We start from the raw sequence: 25,340 nt of genomic DNA on the forward strand, positions 1-25,340 counted from the left end.
GATCTTGTACTGGATAGTAACTAATCCTTAGGCAACTGTCTTCCTTTCCTACAGAGGGTAGTAATACATAATACGTGTTTTTTATGACAATCATATCATCAGTGCCTCAAACTGGGCCTGGCTCAGACCAGGTGAATAAGAGACCCTTGCTAACGTTCCTAGTTTTGCTTTGCTGTTGTTGTTTTAATGGAGAATACTGCCCAGCTTCATAAAATCGTTTAGTGCTCCAACCTAGCGCGGAAACTTGGCTTTAACACGGGGGACAGTGATTCTAGACATCATGGCTAACTGAACTGTTGTGGAATATCATGACCTTTCTGTACTTTTCGAGTGAGCAAGTGAGAGCCTGTGATGGGCACTTTGGCTCAGTACCTTGGAAAGGCCTTCCTCTAGAGGGGAAACATGTTCTCTGATGCAATGCCCTTAGCAGGCAGGGACAGGACACAGCTGGGGTCTGAATCAGGCTAAATCCCATCTGATTGGAAATCAAGAAGCTGATGCTTTTGAAGATTATGAATCTGGAAGGCAGCAGAGGCAAGGGGATGTCAATCTTTGCTCAAAGCAGGTAGCGCCACTCTCTTTGGCTTTGCAGCCTGATTTCTCTCTGGTCGAAGCTTCCAGAATAACATTAAAGATGGATTCGTGAAGATACAGCGTTTGCCTCCTGGAGCCTCTAACCCTGCTGTTCACTTTTCAAAAGGAGAAATAATTAAAGCCTTGGAAAAGACACTTCATTGAGAATGTTTCAGCCTCGAGAAAGACTAGAAATAAATGGCAGAAACCCATGTTTCATGTTTCTGTGTTTTATTGAGTACAGTTTTACATGTAAGAATCTTTTCCAGCTTAGCCATCCTATTGCTTCACTATTACTGATAGCTTTAGATAATTAATCTTTTTCTTGTGACTTCTCTTGGCTTTGTGATAGGATGTGTGTACATCCCACTTGTTGAAACCATGGTGAAGAATTGATTGTGCCCTCTTCACTAGTCTTGGTTGTGAGCCCATGTATTGGCACCTTTACTAAAATAAAGACATTCAAGAGGATCAAACTTACTGTGTCCATCCTCAAGCTAGTGTCCTCGGGCAGCACCGCGGATGCTGGTACTTGAACATCTGACCGTCTCTTAAGGCTGTCTTTCTCATCTCTGATGCCCCATCCATGCTACAGCATATGCCTCTGAGCTCATTATTGCTCTGAGTGTCTGCTCTTGGATCCATGTTTCACACATAGTATTTACATGCTTTATTTTTCATTTTAGGATTAAATCAATAGCTAGACTTTCTTATCACACTGGATTAGCTTTATTCATTCCATTTGAGTTTATTAAAAAGCTGTCAAACATAAGTCTACATTTTTATCAGCAGAACTCTTTCATAAACCAGCATGAGATGTGTTCAACTAGAACAAACTTTTCAAAATACAGCAATGTTTGATGTATTCTAGACAGTTATCCCTTCATTGAATCAATCACAATTGAAAGTAACCATCAAATGGATAAAATAAAATGAATCTAGTCAAGGAATCCTTAGGGCATAATAGTACAAGCATTTAAAAATAGTTCTGTTTAGCTGGAGTTTGTATAACTCTCCAATAAGATAGCTTTCAAAACTTATTAAAAATTCTACATAAAATGGCATAGCCAGGGAAAGGGAAGATACACAATTTGATGAAGAACCAACATGGAACAGCAGTGCAATCCTTGTGTAAAATAAAGATCAATCCATTTAATTTACAAAATGGTATGTTTGTGGAACCAAAATAGTTTTTACCCACAAAGAAAGAACAGTCCAAACAAATCTCTTGAACTGTCCTTTTGTTCTTCAGAAAAGCTACCACTCAGCATGCTGTATTTGCAAAGCTCACCCATCTCTGACGATCACTGGGCTGTACAGTTGAAAGATGAAATTACTCTATTTTGATTGAGAACAGAGATGCCTTTGTATTGCTTGTGTTCTCTCTGTGGATGCTTAGGCATATGGGGACACAGTTGATGCATTGGTGCATATGGATCTTGATAGGGTACACATGTCCACACTCTCAATCTTACCCACAGTTTCTCTACATGCTCACAGATCTGCACACACACCAGCACACACATGATGCCAAGGTTCAGTAGTAGAGCTATGCATTGGTGCTGTCTTGTACACACTATTTAAGAGTGTGAGACATTTATGATGTATTCCTAGAATGCTAAGAGGAACAACACTCAAAGGGTTAATGTAGAACACATATAGGAAAATATTGTCATTTATTTTATTCAAATGTTTGGAACTTAAATACAAAATCATCACGAAGTTTTCACAAAATGAAGCATCTGTCGCTTGGAAGGAAAAAATATTTCAGAAATATGTTTACAGAAATGTAAAAATATTAGGCATGAAGACAGATGTGAACACACTCAGTAGCTTGTCTTGTCTGTCAGTCTTCCTTTGAGTTGAAGATCTTATCATACTCGTTCAGCATGAACTCCGCTATCTGGTTCTGGTATACCATGTGAATCGCCATGTTCCCCGACTCATTTTCAGCTCGCAGAAGGGTGGGTCCAAATACAATCCCTAAGCTTTGTGTGGACATGAGATTCTTGGAGGCTCTGGCCACTATCCTGGGGAGAAGAAAAATAAAGATATCATTGATGTTTAAGGTGAAATTGTGCCTAGCTCTAGTTCCAGGGGGAAAAAAAAAGAAAAATGAAGAACCATGCTGCACTATTTGATCATGAGCCCTTCCTGAACAGTATACTGAATGGAATCAGAACATTATCTTGTCCAGCTTTAAGTCCTCACTATAAATGGCTATTGCGGATGTTCAAAGAATATGTTAAACAGTAAAAATTCTTGTGGAATTAAAAATATTCAGCCTTTGAAGTGTTTCTAATCAATGGAGAATATAGGTGACATATTCATAGCTTATATTAGAATCCAAAATAATAATAGAAAATAAATGTATAGTTAATAATGGAAGACAGACATAAAGACTGGGATAAGACTTTAGCAATTAGAATGAGGGACATATTCCTAGCAGAAGTTAACTGGAATATGCTTTGCATAGGAGGTGTGGTCCTGAGACTTTTGGGTGTATGTCAAAATTCTGTTTCTCCATTCAGTTGGATGGGTTATTTTCTCACGTCTTAATAGAATGAAGAATCTCTTGGCATTTCTACAGAGAAAGAATCATTCTGAGATTAGAGAGGTACTTGCTCACATGAGGATTGCATAGAAAGCTGGGACACCTTCAGTACAACAAAGATGTTGTATTTAAGGAATGCCTTATGTATCACCAAAGGACTTTTCAAAGAAAACCAAACCTTCTTGCCAGATCGACACTTAAACAGGGAATGGACTCATAGCTGATAGTTTAGGAGCACAGTTTCAATGGCAGTAAGGAAAGAAGACAGCATGCATAAGGCATGGGCTAAGAAATGCTATTGTAGACTTCCAGACAGCCTGACCCAAGGAAAGTATGAAGACAGTGATTTTGTTGTCCTCAGTGTTCGGTGTGGAACTCGGTTGAACTGCTGAGAACTTGACACCGTCTTACTTAGCCTATGCTGGTCTACGCAGTCCAGAGTTGGAGGAGACAGCAGACTCTGCTTTCATTACTTTCCAATGGAACCCTTGAAGTTCCATGCTCTGGCTTGTATCTGAGCACAGCCCAGATTACATGTAACAGAGTGTTGGCAGAAAAATGTACTTGGTTTAAAATTTCCCAAGCAACCATAATCGACCATTATTTTTAAATGATTTTCTTGTGACATTTACTCCCCATAATAACCCAACAAAGTAGGTTCTGTTGCTAGCTCTGTTGATCAGGTGAAATGGTTTGGGCTCTGTGAACCTAGGGACTGACGTCATGCAGAATTAAGGCTGGTAGTGGGTTGCGTGGTTCCAGCTCCTTAGGACACTTCATCTCAGAGTGTCTGGTAATGCCCTTATGCTTCATAAAGGGCTCAACATTTCACTCCTCTCTGCCTTGCACAATTATTGTGCCTACAATAAGAGGCTCTGAATTTTCATCCTTCACGGGACAACTGTGGTTGTCAATTTGGTTGCGCATATTTATTGTGGGCAAAATGACTGCAATCTTTTCTCTTTCTTTTATTTTTTCATTTTTATTTTTTGTCTTTTTGAGACAGGGTTTCTCTGTGTAGCTTTAGACCCTGTCCTGGAACTCACTCTGTACATCTGCTGACCTCAAACTCACAGAGATCCACCAGTCTCTGCCTCCCAAGTGCTGGGATTAAAGGCGTGCGCCACCGCCGAAAATGACTGCAGATCTGAGTGAAAATTTAAGACATTCTGCCGCACATTTTTCTTGTCTTCCTGTTTTAAGTTGAGAAAATTTGTACCTGTGAGTATTGTTGGCATGACTACATTTCTGGAAGGGAGTCTCATATTTTTAGAGTTTCAGTTAGTTATCAGAGATTTCAAATTTAAAGTTTCCTTTGGGGGAAAAAAAAAGACTACGTCACTTTGATGCTTCCTTTTTCAAAGACTGTAAAATGATATAAGCCTCCTCTTCCCACATCTGTTGAGGGAAACAGGCCTTAGCTCCCCACAGCATGGCAGTTTACCTCAGTTTAAGATCTTTGGAACTTCTTCTTGGCAAGTGTGTTATGAAAGTCATTAGTAAGACTTATTTTAAGGTAAAAAAAAAAATAAGGTTTTTATCTTTTGCTTTTAACTGAATGCTTTTTATGATACCAACTCTGGTGACTCCAAGACATGAACAATTGTCAAAGATAAAAATGGAAAAAACAAAACATAACAAACAAGGAATTGAGTGCTCAGAAGGCAAAGGTTGCTGCGACTTTATCCATTGACAGCAAACATCTCAGCTGCGGAGGTTCACCCAGCAGAGAGCTGTTCTCTTTCATTATAGGCTATGGGGAAGCAGAAAGAAATCTCAGACAGTACTGACTGTGTGATGGCAAATGGCCTGGCAGTGGCACCTGGGGAGTGGCAGGTCATTTAGGATGGGAGTTTAGAGAGTCTGAAAGGGGAGGGGCAAGATGGAAACATGGTTTGTGTTATACTTTCTAATTTCGCCTGTCCTAATTTCTCTTGGATAAAGAACGGGCAGGAGAGCTGGGATAATTGGGAACTCAAACTGAGTGACCCCCTCAAAAAATAAGGTCAGAAGTCAAGATATCTCCAGGGTTTGGTAACTGCAGGGGCTAATCATGGCGGATAGAAGGTGATGGGGTAACTCATCCAGTGGCAGCCCAGCTCAGTTCTCATCCCCAAGGCACAGCTAGGGAAACATATCCCTACAGAGAAACGAGGCTGGATTGAGGTTAGAAACTTTGTTCTTTTCCAAGAGTTACAGGTTATTTGTGTGCGTGTGTGTGTGTGTTGGACAAGCTCAGATCTAGAGGTGGGTACCTGGTTGAGCTTAGATAAAATGGAGAATAGAAGATAATGAAGCATAGCCAGCAACTCTGAAGGCATCTCTATCTCAGTCGCTGGGCCATAGGGGTGTCCAGTGAATTTCTTCCAGTGTGTAGGTTCCTACCCCAGTGTGCTAACACTCAGTTATTGCTTTTATATGTGTATATATTCTCACATCTCATCCTAAACCTATCTTCTTCAGGTCCATGCTCCAGAAATTTCCCATCTGATTTTGATAATGCCAATTGATGAGTGCTTTAAAATGATCTCGTTAATGTAAAGGCTTCAGAATAACATAGCTTTATACTTTTTATTTTTATTTTTTTAACCGTATCTGGATTAGTGCAGTTTTTATTTTTATTATTTTAACCGTATCTGGATTAGTGAGATTACATTTTGATAGCAGTTTAAATTTGTTTCTTAAATTAAGAAAATCAAGTCACTTGCTATGCCTTCTAGAAAAGCAAGATGTAGTTAAAGAGATAAGACAATGTGGGTGAGCATTATATGTATGCTAATTACCTATTTACCATTATAAAATATAACCTGGTGGTGCATATGTAGTCAACAATTTATTTTCTGAATACCAATGAACAGTAGGTGATAGGTTAGAAAAACTGATCTTTAGGTTAGAAAGATGCTGAGGCCGAGGGCCAATCTGATGAGGAAATTGCTGCTTCATGTGTCTGTAGAGACAGACACTTCTAGCAAAGAAAGCTCGGAAATCAGGGCTGCCTGGCAAATGGGTTAATGCTATTGTAAACTTTGCTCTTCCCACACAGACCTACCCATTCCTACCTAGCTAGACTCCTGAGTAGTTAAGTGGTGGCTTGAGGAGCACACAGAGAGTCAATCCCAGTGTCCTAAATTCAGTTAGCATATTATGAAAAAATTGCTTATTTGTCACATTGTAATAGCACATTTCCTAATCTCCCGAGTGAGGAGATGTGAATCGCAGTTGAGGGCTTAACTGCTGGTGGAGCACACACAAGAACACAGTCTCACCAAAGCAATGAAAACCCTGCATGCGCTTTGTGTAACCTCCTATCTGTGGAGGGCAACAAATGCTCAGTAAGCAGTTCTTCTAGTAGTTGGAGGGGAGGCCACAGCTGGTACTACCTTCCAGAAAGCTCTCACCAAAAGTGAGTCCTGAGCAACACCATTTCTGTCATATGCCTCATAAAAAATGGTATCCGAGATAAGTTTTGAAGAAGATTGAGCTTTGTTTTGCCTCTTGAAAATCTTAATGCACAGAGCTGTTATTAAGACCCCGAAAAGACTGCAGAGAAAATGGCCCTGCTCATGCTGAGCTTCTGTAGTCCTCTCTGACTTAAGTGGCATGCCTGGCTTTCGTGCAGTCAGGGAAACCCTGACCTTGTGTACTCTGCTAAGGGCCTGTCTGCGGTTCGGAAAATGTACTGGGTGTGATGCGCCTGCAATTCTCTGTGTCTGCAGTCTCTGCTACCAGTCCAGAGAGTTCTCCTCTTTAGGTGGATACATTCCATCATCCTTAAAGTCCACGGCAGTGTTGTGAATTCTGAGCTGCAGTTTAACCTGTTCCCCCCTCCCCCCCAAAAAGGCTGCAAGACACATAGCCTTCATCACAGAACAAACACAAAATGGCAGAGAACAAATATGAGTGAGCAATTTAAAGGTGATGATGTGGCTGAGAGATTATAATATTCTCTGAACTGATGGATGATTGGGAAGTTATGAAAATCATTTAGGTCTTCTGTTGGTATTTGGAAAGTCCCTTGATAGGTGTTTATTTGCTATTAATTTATTCCCAAGAAACCCTAATAGCAAAGATACCTGATTTTCAGCAGCTTGAAAAACTCAAAATTAAGCTCCCACCAATGACTGAGTACCAGGCTTCAGCTCTTCCTTGAGAAAGACTAAAGAGACACTTCTTTATCTAATAGAGCCTAACAAAGACTTAACTATGATTTTATAACTGTGTTTTGCAATAGCAATGATACATGTTCATTGTAGTAGCAACGCTTATAACACTAGGTTAAATCCAAGTTTGTACAGAAATGAATGACTCAGATTTTTTCTCACAAGGTCAGAAGAGTGATACCTTATAGCAATATAGGGAGAGAAAATGTGACTCCCACTCCCTGTCAGGTGACAGTGACCCATCGATTTTGGATTAATAAAAATGTAGTCTGTACTACAACACTATAGATGTTGGATCCCAGCCCAGAACAAAAAGAAAAAAAAAATCCAAAAAAACCAAACCACCAACCACCCAACCAATCAAACAAAACCCAGAAACTCTCAGAAAAGCCTTATGCTTGATATATTTTTCCAAACATGAGCAGAATTTGAACTAACTGAAAGAAATTTCTTGGTTGTGTACAGTCACAGCCAAATGACTCAAGGAAAGGGAGATTTGTTATCAAACTAGAAGCTGATATGGAATCAAGAAAAGCAACATATTTAATAGTAGCGCATGTTCAAGCAGATAGCTGATAGGTGGGTGCAGCCTTTTTTAAAATTGTAATTTATGTATTGTGTGTGTGTCCATGCGTACACACGCATGTGTGTGTATCTGAGTGAGAGAAGGACCTCCAGAAGTTGGTCCTCTGCTTCAGACATATTAGTCTTGGGGATCAAACTCAGATTCTCAGGCTTGGCCACAAGTTGCCTTTAGCAACTGAGTCATCTCACCAGCCTGCAAACTTCCTTTTCAGTTTGTTTCTTGCTGTTCCCATGGTAATGTACACAGAAAGCCATGTAACTGTCCATAGGACAAGTTTGCAGTTCTGGGGGTGCATTGCAGCGTTCCTCTTCCTGTCTGAGGAGCTTCTAGAGGGTGTTACTGGATTGGGGAAGAGTGTGGTGACAAACGTGTCCCGCCAAGTCACACACCTGGCATGCAAAACACATCTCAGCCACCGCGTGCGAAATGTTAGCCGTCATTCTGACCACTTAGTAAAGAGAGACTGTTACAAATAGAATCAGTCTTCAATATGCTCAACTTATGTTTCTTATGTGTTGTGACTATTTTGAGGGGATGCGTGCTAACCATATGCTTGCCTTCCCTCCGTTTGCGCAAACTATTCTGCTGTCTCCTCTGGCCTTTTATAAGATTGGGGAATCTGCAAAACTCGCACCTTCTCTCCTAAAGTTGTGGCATATGTCAGGAGAATGCTCAACTCTACTAAAGGCAGGAGCACACTTCCAGAGCCGTTTGCATTTGGCGTCAGTGTGTTTCAGAGTGATCATTCACATCCGATTCAGCCAATGTCACATGTCAATCTGGAAATCGATTGGCTTGAACTAATTGTAGTCTTCAATTGTGTATCTAGATACTATATCATTATTAGTTTCCCGAAATCTGCTCACGGCTAGCATCCCAAGTGGAAGTTATTGCTATATTCTGACAGTTTTGCCTTTAAATGATCTTTAGGACCATGCATATATAATTTTTAAAAATACATTATAGGAAAAAACCCAATATGGCAATTGCCTATTGATAGGTAACACAGCCTGCTCTTTAAAATTTATTGAGCTACTTTGCATTAATTTCAATACAGAAGATGGAAACACTTTCAATTATCCACTTGCCTCATATCTTTATTGATCAGACATTAGAGATATAGACTAAAGCACCTTTAGAATAATATTCACATTGTTTAACAGGATATAGGGAATGAAAATTTAAAAATGAATAGCCGTGGGCTTCAACTAATGACTTATTTCTAGTTATGCGTTTTGTAAGGTATCAGCAATGATAAATAAAATGGGCCGTCAGAGCCACAGCCCTGCCGTTCTAAATACCAGAAGGGAAACCTATTGGTACCATTGCTGGATGCTTTCACGTGCTAATCATAGTGTTTCAGGTATGCCAGTGTTCACCAAACATACTTGAAAATAAACTTTAACTTTTCCTTGAGTTATAAAGGAAGGAGTTTGACTGGAGAAAATGTGACATTTCTATGAGCCTAATTCTTCTGTGTGTATGTGTATGTGCTCGGAGGCACGCAGGTCTGTGAGTGAGGAGAGTCACATGTGCGCTGTGGCATGCAGCCGGAGGTTGATCCTCATCTTTCCCCTTATGTGAGAAAGGGGATATGGCTTTTGCCTTGTTGAATTCAAAGCTAGCTGGTTTGTGAGTATCTGGGCACCCTGTCTCTGCCTTCCATCTTGCCATCGGAGCATTGAGGTTCTAGATAGGCACAGTTACACCTGGCTCTATGTGGGTACTGGGAATTTGAACTCAGGTCCTCATACTTGTTTACCCATAAATCTACCTCATCAGTCCAGAGTATAATTTGAAGAGTGCATTTCTTAATAATCTTCTATGCACCGGGTGCTATTCTGAATGTTGAGATAGTTGCAACGCAAGCAAAACAGACAGAATCCTTACCCAGTAGGAGCTCCCACAGCCAGTCTCCCTTATCCACAGCTTTTGTATTTGGGGATCTAACCAACTTCAGATGGGAAACATTTGAGAAAAATTGCATTTGTGTTGAAAGACTATCGAGTTTTTCCTTTACATCTACCCTAAACAATGTGGTGTAACAACTCTTTCCATAGCAGACACATTATATTTGGTATTATAAATAAGACCTCAGCGTTCAGAGTCTGGTGTCTGCAGGGTGTGCCAAACCCATCCTCTAAGGAGCCTGAGGAGTGCCTGGAATCTTGCGGGGGTGGGGTAGACAGCCAAGCCCACACTACTCAATAGCTAATGCGATTTCAATCATGAAATGGTTTACAAGGAAACTCAGAAAGGAAGGGGTAGTTCGTCTACTGACCCCAAGCACTTTCAAAATCCCAGTGACCTAGAATCTCTCCTCTGAGATTCGTGCTTACATGGCATAGATGGGATCTGGCTGCTGCCATTTTCAAATAGTTCTCCTAAGTTCAAGGAGCAGAGTAGTGTCATGGAGCATGCTACAGTGCAGTGGTCCAGGTTGAAGCTGGGCTCTGCCATTCTAGAAGTAGAGAAAAGTCCAGTGTGACCATGGACCAGTGAGCCAGCGTGTGGAGGGGTGGGAGACACTCTCAGGGACTTGTGTGACCTTCTGCACCTGCCCATACCTTTCTAGGAATCGTCCCTCTCTGATATGTGTGCCTAAGCAGGACAGGACTCGTTCCTCCAACCCAAGGGGACAGGGATTTTTTGTTTTTGGAGCAGCCTGTCAGGGATTCAATTCTAAGGGCGTTGGGGAGTCCGTTTTCGGGTTTTGGAAAAATAAATAGCAATGTCAGTATGTAGAGAATGTAAATGAATACACAGCGTTATTGCTGTATGTATTTGAGGAAATACTCTTTCTACAGTTCTGAATTCAGCATTTCTCATGCCTAACACGAACAGTCGCTATGTCTCAGATGTGTAATGTGTATTGTTTTGTCATTCCCTTATAAGGGAAAATGGGCACGCGTTAAGGATTTAGTACACATAAAATTAGTAAACAACAACAAAATTTTTACCACATATTCTGTTGTCAAATTTTGCAGCATTTCCTTAAGTAGTGGTTTTCATTCTGACCAGGCTAATCCATCCGTCCCTTGCCGGCCTGCCACTGGAGGCGCTCGGCACTCTCTGCAGAAAGCCCCATGGTTGGGGGAGGTGGGGAACTACTCTTCGCCTGTAGCCTTCAGTGGGTAGAGGCAAATGGTGTGTATTAACCTCCACAAACACAGAATGGCCTCCTATTATGTCATCTGGCTTAAGAACACAGTGTTTGCGGTGGTGGGAAGTCCTGCCCTTAGTGGGAACGTGCCAGAGGATCTCACCTTACTGTTCATGGGAGCCACTTGGAAAGATCTCACAAAATACTGAGATCGTCTCCCAGAAATCTGAGGCAAGAAGCTGGGGGAGACACTTGGCAAACAAGAGTCCCTCACAAGTTCTCAGGTGGGATAAATCTTTGCCTCAGACTAGCACTGATCCTTCAACGAACATGGTAACATGTAGGAGGGCCTTGCTATCATCGTTATTATCTGGTATAGTCTTTAAAATGTAATCACTGGAGATGAAAAATAGCTAGCTATTATATACTATTCTTTAAACTTTAGATCCTTTAGTATAAGCACTGGAAAAGAAATCAACAAATGCAAATAAATAGAGCTGTATATTTTTTCTTGTGAATATTTCTTGTCATCTTTTCTATTGAGAGCACATAATTTTGTGCTTGTTTATTTAGTCCATTTGTTTATTTCTATAAAAACTACTGTATAATCCTTAAAAATGGGCTAATAAAAAGTACCTAGGGTAACAAGCAAAGCCTCCAGTTTCTTAATGAAATGCTTTCATTGTGGTTATAATTAGTCAATGGGTGACTAATTATATAAATAGTTTTTTACTTATCCATTGATCTACCTACCATTATATATGATAATATATATTCATATGCTACCTGTATAAACTATATAATAGGTAGCACATAATTTTTTTTGAGGCAGGGTTTGTCAGTAGCTTTGGAGCCTGCCTTGGAACTAGTTCTTGTAGACCAGGTTGACCTTGAACTCACAGAGATCTGCTGGCCTCTGCCTCTTTAGCGCTGGGATTAAAGGCATGCACCACCACTGCCCAGCAATGCAGCCATATTTTTAAAAGAGAATGAAATAGTAGCACAGAAAATTTTCTAAAATTTGCTTTTCCACTCTTTTACTATATGTATATTATGGGCATCTTTCCAACTCGCCACTCATAAAATACCGGATTCTTTAAAAAGATGTCAATTCATTTTATAGGATGGAAATACTTAGGTTCTTGAGGCATTCATCAGTTGGTGGCTAACAAATTGTTCCTTCATTTTCTGTCACTGACAATGCTGCAATGAAGAGTCTTTTCTGTGCAGACTTCTGAGATCGTAGGGATTTCAATGATAACACTTTCACCATTTTTATCACAAATAGAGCTCTTGGTTTTTTTCGTTTCTTAATTTTATTTTCTTTTATGTTTACATAGTCACATGTGGTAGTAGTCCTTCTGCAATTTATACCATTATTGTCATTATCATAAAATTCAGCCTTATAAAGAGAGCAAATACAGCTCTCCAGTCTTCTCTTAGTCAAAAAAAAAAAAGTGATGTCAGTTTTTATTCTTTATCATGATCCTTAGTTTATCTTACTCTAGTTTATTTTGGAAATGTGATCACAATATAAATTTATCCTTTCCCCCATGCCAGCCAATTATTGAATAATCCACTTGCTACCAGACGATTAGTGACGTGATATTCTTTGGTAGTTCGTCCTACTCACAGCCACACCTACCTGCATATCTAGCTCTTCTGCGCTCTGTGTATTTGGAGCCAGGACCTAACTATCTACATCATTGTAATGTCAATAGGCTTGTTCCTCCTCCCATCTTTCTGTTTTCATAACGGACAGAAAGCTTTCCGGTGAACTTCAGGTGGAGGAAAGGAGCTAAAGTGAGACAGAGTACGTTGACCGAAGCCACTGAGGAGAGAGCAGTAGCGCAGCTGGGAACAGACACTCGCTTTGCACAGCACTACGATCCAGCATTCTGGGTTTGAAATCAGAGCTCTTCCCAACAATGAGGCCTGAGGAAGACTTGGGGAAGGGTTGCAGTCAGCTGAAGTGAGTTGCGGCCAGCAAGATATCCTGGGAGACATATTTACATTTTTCAGAATCTCCTAATTCACATTCAAGGGCATAACTACACAAAGGAGAAGGGCAAGAAGACAGAAGAAAAACAGAACGAGTACATAGCACGAATTCTAATTGATCTTAATAATAAAAACCTGGAGTCAGATATTAGGGGGCAGAAGCGAAAGAACGGAGAAGCAGAGCAGCCAACCTCTAGCTCTTACCTCTACGGAATCCTCAGACCAATGGGGTACTCTGTCTCTACAAGTCCTTACACTGAATGTTGTCTATTCAAAACCTCAGACTGAATCCTGAGCTCCTGTCTCCTCCCTCCTTAGAGTCCTCCACCCAGCCATATTAATTCCTGTCTCCACCTCCCTAGTGCTGGGAATAAAGGTGTGAACCAATACTGCTTGGCTGTTTCTCTTTTAGACTGATTCAGTCTTGTGTAGCCTAGGGTGGCCTTGAACTCACCAAGATCTGTCTGCCTCGGTCTCCTGAGGGCTGGGATTAAAAGTGTGTGCCACCACTGCCTGGCTTCTGTGGCTAACTAGTGTGGCTAGCTCTGCACTCTGATCTTCAGGCAAGCTTTATTTGTTAGATCACAAACAGAGTATCAGCACACATGTATGAACAATTTTCTCTCTTGTGTCGCGGTTTTCTGACCATAATGGAAACATACTGCTGGTGGAATGACAGAGAATTTCAGCTCTGCTTTCATTAAAGTGTCTTCCCTCAGACTTTAGGATAGCTTTAGTCATCTATAGTGGGTCTCTCAAGAGTAACATATGTTTGCTCTGCTACCTAAGAACTGATAATCCGGAGATTCCACTTGCAGTTAGAAGAAACATCTAGAAAATGTATCCTACGTTCAGAGTATTTTCAGGAAGCAAACTTTCATAAGAGTGCTGTTATTCTCTACCTGAGTTTTCCAAATGAACCTGTTGAAATGCTAGTTGTGTTAGTCATGTCTTATATGAACTATCAAGTGTTATACATGGCTCTGCATTAATTAAGACCACAGAACAATGCACCTAATTAAAAGAAATTAGTGCAAAACATGGGTCTTAAATATTTACCCTGTGTTGTTTGAAAAGCCTAGGAGGAATGTTACCAGTGTGTACTTAGAACTAGTTAATATCTGTTTTTTTCTTATTATATAAGTGAAGGGAGTGTCAGTTCCCTCTGAGGACACCCTCCCAAGGTCTTTGGCAGTCTGTTTGGCAGGGACAGCCTCTTGTTTCAAATGTCCTTGGAGTAGCTGATTATCAGTTGAAATTTGAGGATTATCATTCTGTTGTCCATATTTTGCTTTATTTTCACAGTGAAAGTATTTTTTTAAATCTTATTTTGCATACCAGACTCAGTTTCCTCTCCCTCCCATCCTCCTGCTCCCTCCACCTTCTCCCCACCCTACCCTGACCAACTCCTCAGAGAGGGTGAGGCCTCCGATGGGGAGTCAACAAAGTCTGTCATCACTTGAGGCAGGACCAAGCCTTCTCCCCCTGCCCCCCGCCAACGTATCTAGGCTGAGCAAGGTATTCTCCAAAGGGAATGGATTCCAAAGAGCCAGTTCAGAGGAATCTCAATGGCCAAAAGGCTCTTAAGGAACTGCTCATCATCTTTAGCCATCAGGGAAATGCCAATCAAAACAACTCTTAGATACCATCTTATACCTGTGAGAATGGTTCAGATCAAAAACACTAATGAAAACTTATGATGGAGAGGAAGTGGAGTAAGGGAACACTCCTCCATTGCTGGTGGGAGTGCAAACTTGTACAGCCACTTTGGAAATCAGTATGGCGGTTTCTCAGAAAATTGTGAATCAATCTACCTTAAGAGCCAGTAATACCACTCTTGGACATATACACAAAGAAGTGCACTCATACTGCAAGGACATTTGCTCAACTATGTTCATAGCTACATTATTTGTAATAGCCAAAACCTGAAAAAATCCTAGATGCCAATAAACTGAAGAATGCATAAAGAAAATTTACACAATGAGTACTACTCAGTGGTAAAAAAACAAACAAACAAACAATAAAAAAGCAATGACATCTTTAAATTTGCAGGCAAATGGATAGAACTGGAAAAAAAAAACATCCTGAGTGAGGTAACCCAGACACAGAAAGACAAACACAGTATGTACTCACTCATGAGTGGATATTAGACTTAAAGCAAAGGATAACCAGCCTATAACCCCAGTCCACAACCCCAGAGAAGACAGGAACCAAGGAGACCCCTAAGAGAGACACACATGAATGCCCCTGGGAAAGGGAAGTAGACAGTAAGTCTTTTAATCCTTTCTATAGTGACCAAACTTTAACAGGAGCCTGTGGTTCTAAAATAGTGCACTCCTAAAAGGAAGGACACAGGACAGAAACTGAAGGTGTTTGGTTGGAAACACAGCACACTTAGGGAAGCAGCAATGTTGTGAAAGCAAACAGCCATTGTATGGAAGGAAGAGGGAATGAGTTTTCTTTGTATGAAGAATGAGTGCTGTGAAATAGAAATGGTGATTTCAAAGCTGTCATAGATTCTTATCACCATGGAAAATGCAGACAAGTCAAAAGAAGAAAATAAAGTCATTCAAAATTCTAACTACTTAGAGTTTTACCTCTATTAATATCTAGTTTAGACTTCCCTTATAAATACTGGAGAGGTACTGGGAGCATTCATCAATATTATTCAATACTTTATGCATAAAAAGGCCCACATTCCCCATCAAGAGAAATATTTAGCAGGACATTTGAGATTCCTTATAGTAGATAGCAGATTTGGTGACCTTTGAAGAATGATTTGTGTTGCTGGATTAGTGTCCAAAGAACATTCTGGGAAAGTTGAAGTATCATTTAAAATGAGAAGGCATAATATATACTAACTAAGATTTCTGCCCAGCATTGCCATTTTCTAGGACTCAGCAGAATGCATGGCCTCAGTAGAGAGAAATACACTGGAAAAGCAGAGAAAATGCTTTTGATTTTTGGCAAATCATGGTATTTGAATAGCAAAGGACAGCACCTATGAGTAAGCCCAATAGTTGGCTAGAGAGATGAGGCAGGCTCCAATGCTAGTAGACTACAGATAGACCTTCTGAGCAGGGAAGGGAGAACGGAGACACCAGTGAGTTCTCAGGACAGTAACTGTCTGACTTCTTCTCAGCCTACTTTCCTGGGTATGAAGGCTCCTAGAAGGTTCAAGGAATATGAGGGAAGGCACAGTCATGTTCTTTTCCTTCAGAAATGCCAGTGGTTTAGCATGCTCTTACAGTTTCCATGTCTGTTATACCAGGCATAGCTAAGTTGAAATTACTGTGCAGCATATCTAGGTGAATGTGACCCACGATAGTTTTACATTCTACTGCATCACATGGAATCTGGAACAGGGAGTTGGCCATGATAGCTGCAAACCAGAACAAAGTAGCACCAGACTGCTGGGGTTGCAAAAGCCAGACACTTTCTTTTCTGCTAATCTGAAGAACGCAACTATCCTCAACACCAGGATTGACCTGTTTGGTCTAGTGTACTTCCATAGACCAAGATTTGAGTTTGGATCATAGTAATAAGTACTCAATAAGCATTTATTGCAAAACTATATTAACAGATGCCCTCTCTGGGCATAGGCCCGCAGAATAAAAGCAAATCCGGAAACATCTGAAAGGCAATCATAATTCATTTAGAAGACTGGAATCTTAGCTTCAATTAGAGCACCATCCTACTTACTCTGGGAAAAATAAGAGCATTGAAGTAGAAATAGAAATAGCTATTTTAAATAAAGACTTAGGTATTCGCATTTTATGTTCTGTAAGAGTACGTGTATGTATGTATGTGCAACTCATGCATGCCTGGTGCTGTGGAAGCCGAAATAGGGTGCTGGATCCCTGGAACTGGAGTTATAGGCAGTTGTGAGCTGCAATGTGGGTGCTTGGAACTGTACCTCTTTGAGAACAGCAAGTGCTCTTAACCACTGAGCAATCTCTCTAGCCTCAAGAGCTAGTGTGTTTTTTGACCTTGTTAAGAGGTTGGGATTACAGTGAATGGGACTTTAGAGTTTACAAGTCAGTTCACTTCTTTCTGTTCAGTCCTGCTGCTATATCCTTTCTTTCTCAGTGGATAGAAAACAATTACACCTTGCATGTCACACACTCCTTCTGGGGACCATAGCCCATGAGTTCTAATTCCAGGAGTAGTATAAGAAGGCTAACAATATAATTAAGGTTGGGGCTTGCTCTTCTGCTATCTGTTTGGTTACAATGAGTCAGGCAGTGGTGGCAGGCACAGCACAGATGTGTCCTTGGGCAAGATAACAGCCCAATTGCCAAAACTCTTACAGCTGAGGAGTCGGAGTGTTGTATCTGTGGAGAACAGCTTGCGTAATATGAGCATTTACAAATAATAGTTGGGGATTCCTGCTAACTAAGAAGTGTCAGTGAAAGTCCATAAGACATTGTTCATAAGTAAAAAGGATTTTACTCTGGAATGAGAGTTGATTGGAGAGTGTCTGCTACATATATAGGCTCACCGACAGCAATAGAGTTGAAAAGACCCTGATGGAATAGGAATAAAGTGATGGGGCTTAATTATAAGAAGCCAGGTAGCTGTAATCTTAGCAACATGCAGCAGAGCCTGAGGGGCAGGCAAGGCAACCTGATTTACGGAGAGTCATGAGGATGAGTAATAGGACATGGCATTCTCAGGAGCAAGATAAATAGGGAGCTAATAAAGATGCCCTTCTCTGTGTTAGAGCAATACAGCTAATCAGAGGATTTTTAGCTACTTCTTGGCCCCTGGGCTTCTTTCGTCCAGGGACCAGAAGCCAAGGCTAAGAGTTGTCATCTCGTTGATAACAATAAGATGCCATTGACTCAGATCAAGTAAAGAGGCGGAGTCGTTGTTGCAGTCGGGACAGGGATAGTATGTGTGGCACCTACATGGAACTTCCAAGGTATCTGTTGTTTAGGTATAGCTAATGTCTGATTTAGAAATCCCAAGGCTGAATAGGAATTTGGACTTGCTATGAATGAAGGAGTGGGTGGCACTGGGTTTGAAGGAGGCCATAGGTGAAGGAGAAAAGGAACCCAGGGTTCACAGTGGAGGGGTGAGCTGACGGCTTAAGCTCAGGCTTGGTTTCAGCAGCTGAGTCTGTGGTTCAGCCTTCTAAATCTTTCACTAGAAAGATTTCCTCAGGAAGAGAGACCCCCATGTCACCCTGGGGGAAACATTTACCAGATATCCGTGAAGAATGGATTGACATAGGACAGCAGGGGAACTCTGGGTGGCCTGTAATATGCTGACTTCTCTGTTCATACCTACTCTCAGAAGCAGGTTTGTCTCCAAGCAGTGGTCCTCAACCTTGCTAACACTGCAGCTCTTTAATCGAGTTCCTCATGTTGTGGTGACCCCTAACCACAAAATTATTTTGTTGCTACTTCATAACTGTAATTTTGCTACTGTTATGAATCATAGTGTAAATGACTGGTATGTAGGATATCTGATATGTGACTCCTGCAAAAAGGTTGTTCAACCCTCAAAGGGGTCATGACCTACAGGTTGAGAACCGTTGGCCTTCAAGGAAGGCTCAGCTCCCAGTACTCTGTCATCAGACAGATTCAGCTATCAGCTTTGCAAGGTTTCCCTAAACTGAGGACAGGCACTTCAGCCCAAAAGATTCTTGGAAGTGCCTTTGACCAGTAAATGAAGGGAACGAGAGTATAAAAGCCAAGCTCTTTTGAATAAGGCAAGGGCTGCAGTGGCCCAGTGGTTCCAGAACCTCTACAGGTTGTCTGGGCTTTGCTGAGCCCATGTCACAGACTGAGTTTTCTTTCTCCCCCATCCTCTTCCACCCTCTTTCCGTCAGTAGCAATAGGCAGCTATCACCATGTCAAACCCTTATGATAGTCACTATGAGCTCTATGGAATCAGAGATATTCTGATAGGAAGGAAACTTGTAAAAGAAAAGACTTGAACTTTCATGAATCATCCTCTTCCACACCAAACTCACGTTTTATGATCAGCAAAAATGGCGCAATTATTATATCCACAAAGAATTTATATTTTGCAAACTTGTTCACTAAAGAGAACAGATTGTCCATCTGGCTTGTTTGTTACCATCGTCTACGGACAATTCAAAAGTATGTCAATGTCTGGGGCTCGTCCACAGCAACCCTGTTACAGTGGTCTGCAGTAGGCTGATGTGTTTCAAAAGCTCATAGTGTGACTGCCTTGTGCCTGGTGCTGGGGGGTTGGGGATAATCATTGCTGTGGGAAAAGCGATAATATAATCAGGATGCCGAATCCACAGTGCTCGCTCTCCAAGTGCTAAGCATGTGAGAGAAACATTTTAGCAGTTCTCTGAGCCTAGACTCCACTTAAAAAGTGAAGGTAATGGCAAACGTGACACCATGGAAATTTTGCGAGTTAAAATCCAAACCTTTGTGAAAGCCTTTGGAAATTAATAGAAATGTCGTTCTCATCGTTATGTGTTTTCTGTGGTTCTGTGGACTGTGGCTTTGTAGCAGGGGAAGGGAGCGAAGGTCGCACTAAGAGAGCATTGACATAGGAAACGGATTTAGTTACGGACTTTGGCGTGTCTAAAAGTCCTCCCAGGGAAGCTCACGTGTAGCCTCTTGGTTCACGTGCTTTTTCATTAAATGAACTGCCCAAAAGTTACACAGCTGATGAAGGGAAAAGCAGGCTCAAGTCCCAACATTCCTCTTGTTTCGTGCTACTGTTTCTGCTGTTTTTATTTGTGCTCAGAGTTCTTATCTTGGTCTTGTCCCTTAGTCATGAAATACAACAATAGGGATAAAATGGATTTTTGATTTTAAAACATGTTGCCATTACAATGGTGCGGTGATTACGAAATGTTCAGATAATGACTCCCATCCCATTAGAGTTAAACCATTTGATCGTGCTCTTTGAGTGAGGGCGAAACCTTGTAGGCAGCATAAGCTACGTTTAAAATTACATGAGCCAAGCGTAAGCTAAACAACGTGACACGGAGGCCGGAATAATGTAAGCAGCTCCAAGTGAAGCCTGCGAGTGAGTTCAGAACAGCACAGCTCCCTGCTCCCGGCTGTCCCCCTGCCGTGAACATACTCACTGATGGTGAGATCATGATGGAGGAGAACAGAATGGAGGGACAGAAGGATACGTGAAGCCCTGGAGATCATCATTCATATGTCTCTTATGGCCTGGGAACACTTTCATGCTTATTGGAAGATATGACCTATAAGCATTCCTTGCTTGCCAAAGGACAAATATTCTAGAAGCCGAGTGTTCAGCAGAAGCGTTGTCTACGGGAGGCTGCCACAGGGAGAGTGTGCAGGGCACTTGAGCAAACGTGCTGCTGGCTTCCCATTTCCAGACTTCAGGGGAAGCTCTCTTGACAGCTCCCTGATTTCTTTAACACAGCAAATCTTTAATCAGCCTCGATATGTTAAAATGTGATTTTTACAGTGAGTTGACCTGAGTGGAGTACTTGAGTTGAAATGTGTATTTTCTTTCCCCCTCAAAAGCTGACTTGTGGGGAGGGAAAAAAATATCAGATATTCAATGATATACTTTGCCTTAGTGACAAGATGTTTTGGAGGAAGTCATCCAAGCTTGAAATAAAATCTTTATTGAAAGTAATTCTACATTCATGGCAGTCAGATACATTGTCGGATTAGAGCAGATGTCCCAGGGGGAAACTACGGTATATGCACCAGGCAGGCTTGATTATTTGGATCTCCTGTCAGTTCTTGAACTTTCTGACAATGGCTGAAGTATTTGCGACGGCTGCAACTCTGTTTTCATCTTTAGTTTGCGAGAAAGTTAATATACGTTACCTTAACTAGGCCAAATGTACTGGAAAATAACCCGGGAATAAGATATACCCCACCCACCGAATAGTATCTGTGCGGAGAGAGCCTTTAGCTGTGCATTTTAAGGAAACAAACACGCAGCCAACGGCTGAGAGATGTGATTATTTTTTCTGCCTGAGCTTTAAGATCTCCCTAGCAAAGCCCCCTGTGTGCTGCTTTACAAACACCATGTGTGCAGAGTCAGGGGACACAAATGGTTCTCCCTGGAAGGGGCCTCCAAATGGCAGAACAGCCTTTATTTTTCTTATTAGAATAAGTCATATATAAATATTATTTGCTATCCCGAAAATGGCACAGGTGTGCCAGGTAACATTCATTTTTACTGAGAAACACACAACAGCCTATATGTCTCTTTTGAAAAGGTTAGAGAATTGCACATTTTTATTGGATATAATTGACACTAAGAGGCAGAAAATACACATAACTTTAGAATAAGAATTATGTTATGATTTGTTTTGAAGCTGACACCTTGTTGTGGTTGAGGAAGGCAGGAAAAGACACACCTCCAATGGGCGATGAAGAAGAATCACATCCATTTGAAAATTCACAGCCTAGTTTAGTAGCTTGCCTTGCTCAAATGTACGTCATAAAACTATCTTCTCCCTCGTCACCAGTGAACAGAAAAAGGGGAGTGAATTTGGTTTCAAATCAACTTAGATTTAAGAATAGAAAAGATAAATTTACATCGTGTGGTGGAAAGTCACAGAATAGCCCACCAGATCAAAAAGTCTTGCCACCAGACAAATGCATGCTCTAAGAACATAGTTCCCACTTGAGCAATGCACTGATTACATAAGTTAAAATTTATGTTTGAAAACTTGTTTTTCAACTAACAAAAATCATAAATATCGTCCACTAGATGAGGAAACAAATATTGCATGCTGATGCCATAGATTACAATTCAATGGCAAAAAGAAATGAGTTCCGAAACGACATAAATGTTTGGGGAGTTTGTAATGCTTGTTGTCAAGTGAAATAGACAATGATTCCAGTCCTGGATTGTTTGCTTTCTGTTGCTAAGATAAACACCAGGACCACAAAACAGCTTCAGGAAGAAAAAGTTTATTTGTCTTACGTGGCCCAGGTCCCTTGCCATCACTAGGGGAAAGTAGGGCAGGAACTCATGGCAGAGAATATGGAGGAGTGCTTGTTCACCGTGGCTTGCTCACCTGCTTTCTTATACACACCGGGAGCACCTGCCTGGAGGGGGCACTACTCCCGGAGTTATTAATCCACAAAACACTCAACCATCTTGCCTATAGGGCAGTCGGATGAAGTATTTTCTCGTATTACTCTGGTAGTGTTAATCTGAGAAAAAGCCAACCAGAACACAGACAATCTGCAAAATTCGAAATTCTGGAGCAAGAAAAGAAATTCACTGGAATTTCAGTGAAGGGAGGGAAGAACAGGTGGGAAATTGGGATACCTTTAGGGATGTGAAACTATTTGGTACGACCCTACAGTGATGCTTGTACGCCACTATCCATTTGCTAAAGTCCACGGAAGGCAGAAAACAAAGAGTAAATTCTCATGGGAACTATGGACTTTAGTTGGCAATGTTTCAATATGGGCTCATCAACCCACAATAGGATGGCCCTGACAGAAGAAACTTTGTCACTGTGTGGACTCAGAAGAATGGAGGAAGTATATGCGGACACCCTGAACCAAAGGCTCAATTTCTTTGCAAAACTAAATACATTCAGAAAAATAAACTGCATTATTTACAAAAAAAAAAAGAAAAGAAAAAGGTGGTCTTGAAGCAGGATTGCTTCCATCGGGGGTCAGCGATTGCTGGCCTGCTCAACTAATTTTACATTACATCCACTTGAGTTGTTTTACCCTACATCATTGCTGCTTCAATGGGAGCATCTATGCTCTGCCCCATACGCCAAAGCATAGTTAAGCATGCCTCTGTTAGGACGTATTCAGACATCACATTCTGAATGTTTTGTTATTTGCTTTCTTGGCACTTAAACATCCAGACTGTATTACATTGTCGTTGACATGTTTGAGTTTTATCTCTCTTCCATGCGCACGTTTTATCTTTCTCAGTGAGCTCGTTTAGGCGGTGTATTACCTTCTTCTTCACCCCTACGTCGGGTGCAGGAAAAAGCTGGGGCATTCCGTACCTTTCTGTTGCTATAGTGTTTGCTTTGTGTGTGGTGGTCCAGCTTTTGCTTTAGCTGTGTGCTGCTTTTGCTGTCCTAGCCAGGAATTGGACTGAACCAAATATTTTTCTGGATGTAGAATAACAAAGCCAGCCACAGTACTCCTTTTGGGTTTTCTCTGTAGAATAACAAAGCCAGCCACAAATACTCCTTTTAGGTTTTCTCTTAAGTCTAGATGAGAGAGGCAAGTTCAGTGAGGTGAGCTGTTTGGGTCTTGGCAGCACTTTTCACCTGCCTCTTTTGTCTCTTTTTCACTCTTTCCAAAAGCAAATTACAGTGGAAAACTAGAGCACATATTTTGGGTATGCAGCAATAGAGGGTAACATTAAGGAAAACTTTTTGAGGGAAAGGAGAGCTTGGTACATGTAAAATATGCTTTCTTCTCAACATTTTTGTGAGATGGTGTAAAATTTCTTTCGGCTAAAGTGTCAAGCATAGAATATAGGTTTGTTTCCAAAAGCCGTGGTTGCTTATCGAAAGTGTTCAAATAAAGCAAAAGAGAACTGTCTAGGTTAAGAAGGTGAGTGCTTATAAATCAAATAGGATGCACAGGAAAGAGTATTAAATTACCCATTTCAGACCTATGGGATTAAGTGGTGATTCCTGAGAGCAGCTAACCCAGAAATGGGAGAAACTGGGGAATGCACCAAGGCTACCCTCATGAGTGCACGCTGCGGAAGTGGGAGACCTGCCTCACCAGAACACAAGAAACTTGGTTTTCTTCTTCTGTCTGCATGTTTCTACCTGAATGACGACGGAAGCTCAGTTAGCCTTCCTCAGCCTCAGTTTCCCCATTTGCAACATAAGTTAGCTGGTCTAGAAATGTTCTTACTTATTTCTTTGGGCTGGAGATTTGATTTCCCAACACATCTAAGCACTGTTTTTTGATCCTGACTTAAGGAAGTCCTGATGCGCTTAGAAATACACCCAAGGCATTATCGCCAATTACAGAATAGATTGAATCTGGAACGTGAGGTTTTGTAATAGTGTCTTGCATATATGTCAGCAATTTAAATGCTTGTTTATGCATAAGTCACTATATGGAGTAAGATATGCGTCTGTTTATTAAAACGAAGAATGAAACAGAAAGGCAGACTCTATGGATTTAAAGAGAATATCAGCCAGGCGCCTCCTTTTGTCTTAGAAACAGTTTTTTTTTTTTTTTTTTAAGAGTGCTTGGGAATGAATGGTGACTTTGGAGGAACTGACCTGCTCTGGCAGGGCCTGATCCACAAGTGAGCATCATCTGCCTCAGGACAACTGCTTGTTCCCTGGGTAAGGACTTGGTGGTTGAAGCCACTGAGTGGAAGGAATGTATGATCAACCAGTAATGTCTATATGGGCTTGGAACTGGAAAATGGTGGCCATTGCAAAAGCAATTTCAAAAGGAAACACAATATATCTACAGAAACAATGAGTGGTGTCATATCTCCCAGATGGTCAGGAATTTGGGATCTTAAAAGGCAAGATACTGGGGCCAGTGGGGTGGGTGGGTGTTGAATCGTGGTAATACCATTAACCTTCTAAAAAGGAGGAAAAATTATCGGCAGATAGAGGCATCAAAGTAGGAGAATATTTAGGCATTCCTCAAAGTATATTTAAGGAATATTAGAAGCAATTTTTCTACATTGATATTTGAAAGAGAATTTTAGAGTATTTACACAAACGATATATCTCACGGATCCTTTCAGGTAAGCACCTGCTTTCTTTTCATAAGGCAACTTTGCAGTCTTTCAAATGTTATTTTAAAGTCCAGTTCCCAGTAGATGGACATTCGTCCCAACTGTTTGGTCACTTGTTAACCAAGCCTCTTTCTGGCTATCCATGCATACAGAAGAGCACACTGTTGAAAGGGAAAATGGTCTCTCGATAGTTAAAATGATGTTCTAGGGCTGGAGAAATGGCTTAGTGGATAAAGTCCTTACCATGCAACATGAACTTCAGAGCTTGCCTCTCCAGAACCACATAAAGTTGATGTGGTATCCTGTGTCTGAAACCCAGTGAGCCTAGGTGACATGGGAGACTGAGACAGAAGAATCAGCAGAAAGTCTTCGGCCAGCTAGTCTGGCGTGTCCCGTGCTGAGTATCAGATTCTTCCTTAAACCATGGCAGAAAGCAAGGACTGACATCCAAGATTCTCCTCTAACTTCTATATGTGTGCTATGGTACAGACACACACAGGCACACACACACACACACACACACACACACACTCATTCACACACATGCACGCTGCATACACACAGGGATCTGCTATGATTCCAAAGTGAGGACAGATGTGTAAAACTGGTAAGAGTATAAGAAAGGAGATGGAATCCCTATTTTGCGCTTACACTCCTGCGTCTTGTGTG

At 41.2% G+C, this 25,340-nt stretch overlaps 1 protein-coding gene across 1 annotated transcript in view; it reads right to left on the bottom strand.

Moving 5' to 3' along the window:
* Positions 1-2,143: 2,143 nt before the first annotated feature.
* LOC121462866 (rho GTPase-activating protein 15) overlaps positions 2,144-25,340 on the bottom strand; it is a 568,141-nt gene continuing 544,944 nt past the window's right edge. Inside the window, exon 13 of the mRNA XM_041674830.1 lies at positions 2,144-2,603. Within this exon, the coding sequence (XP_041530764.1) occupies positions 2,420-2,603 (184 nt within the window). The 3' untranslated portion in view covers positions 2,144-2,419. The remainder of the gene's footprint in view (positions 2,604-25,340) is intronic.

Source organism: Microtus oregoni, unplaced genomic scaffold (assembly GCF_018167655.1).
Source record: "Microtus oregoni isolate MIOR12 unplaced genomic scaffold, Mior012 000025F_ref0000491, whole genome shotgun sequence".
Classification (NCBI taxonomy): Eukaryota; Metazoa; Chordata; class Mammalia; order Rodentia; family Cricetidae; genus Microtus; species Microtus oregoni.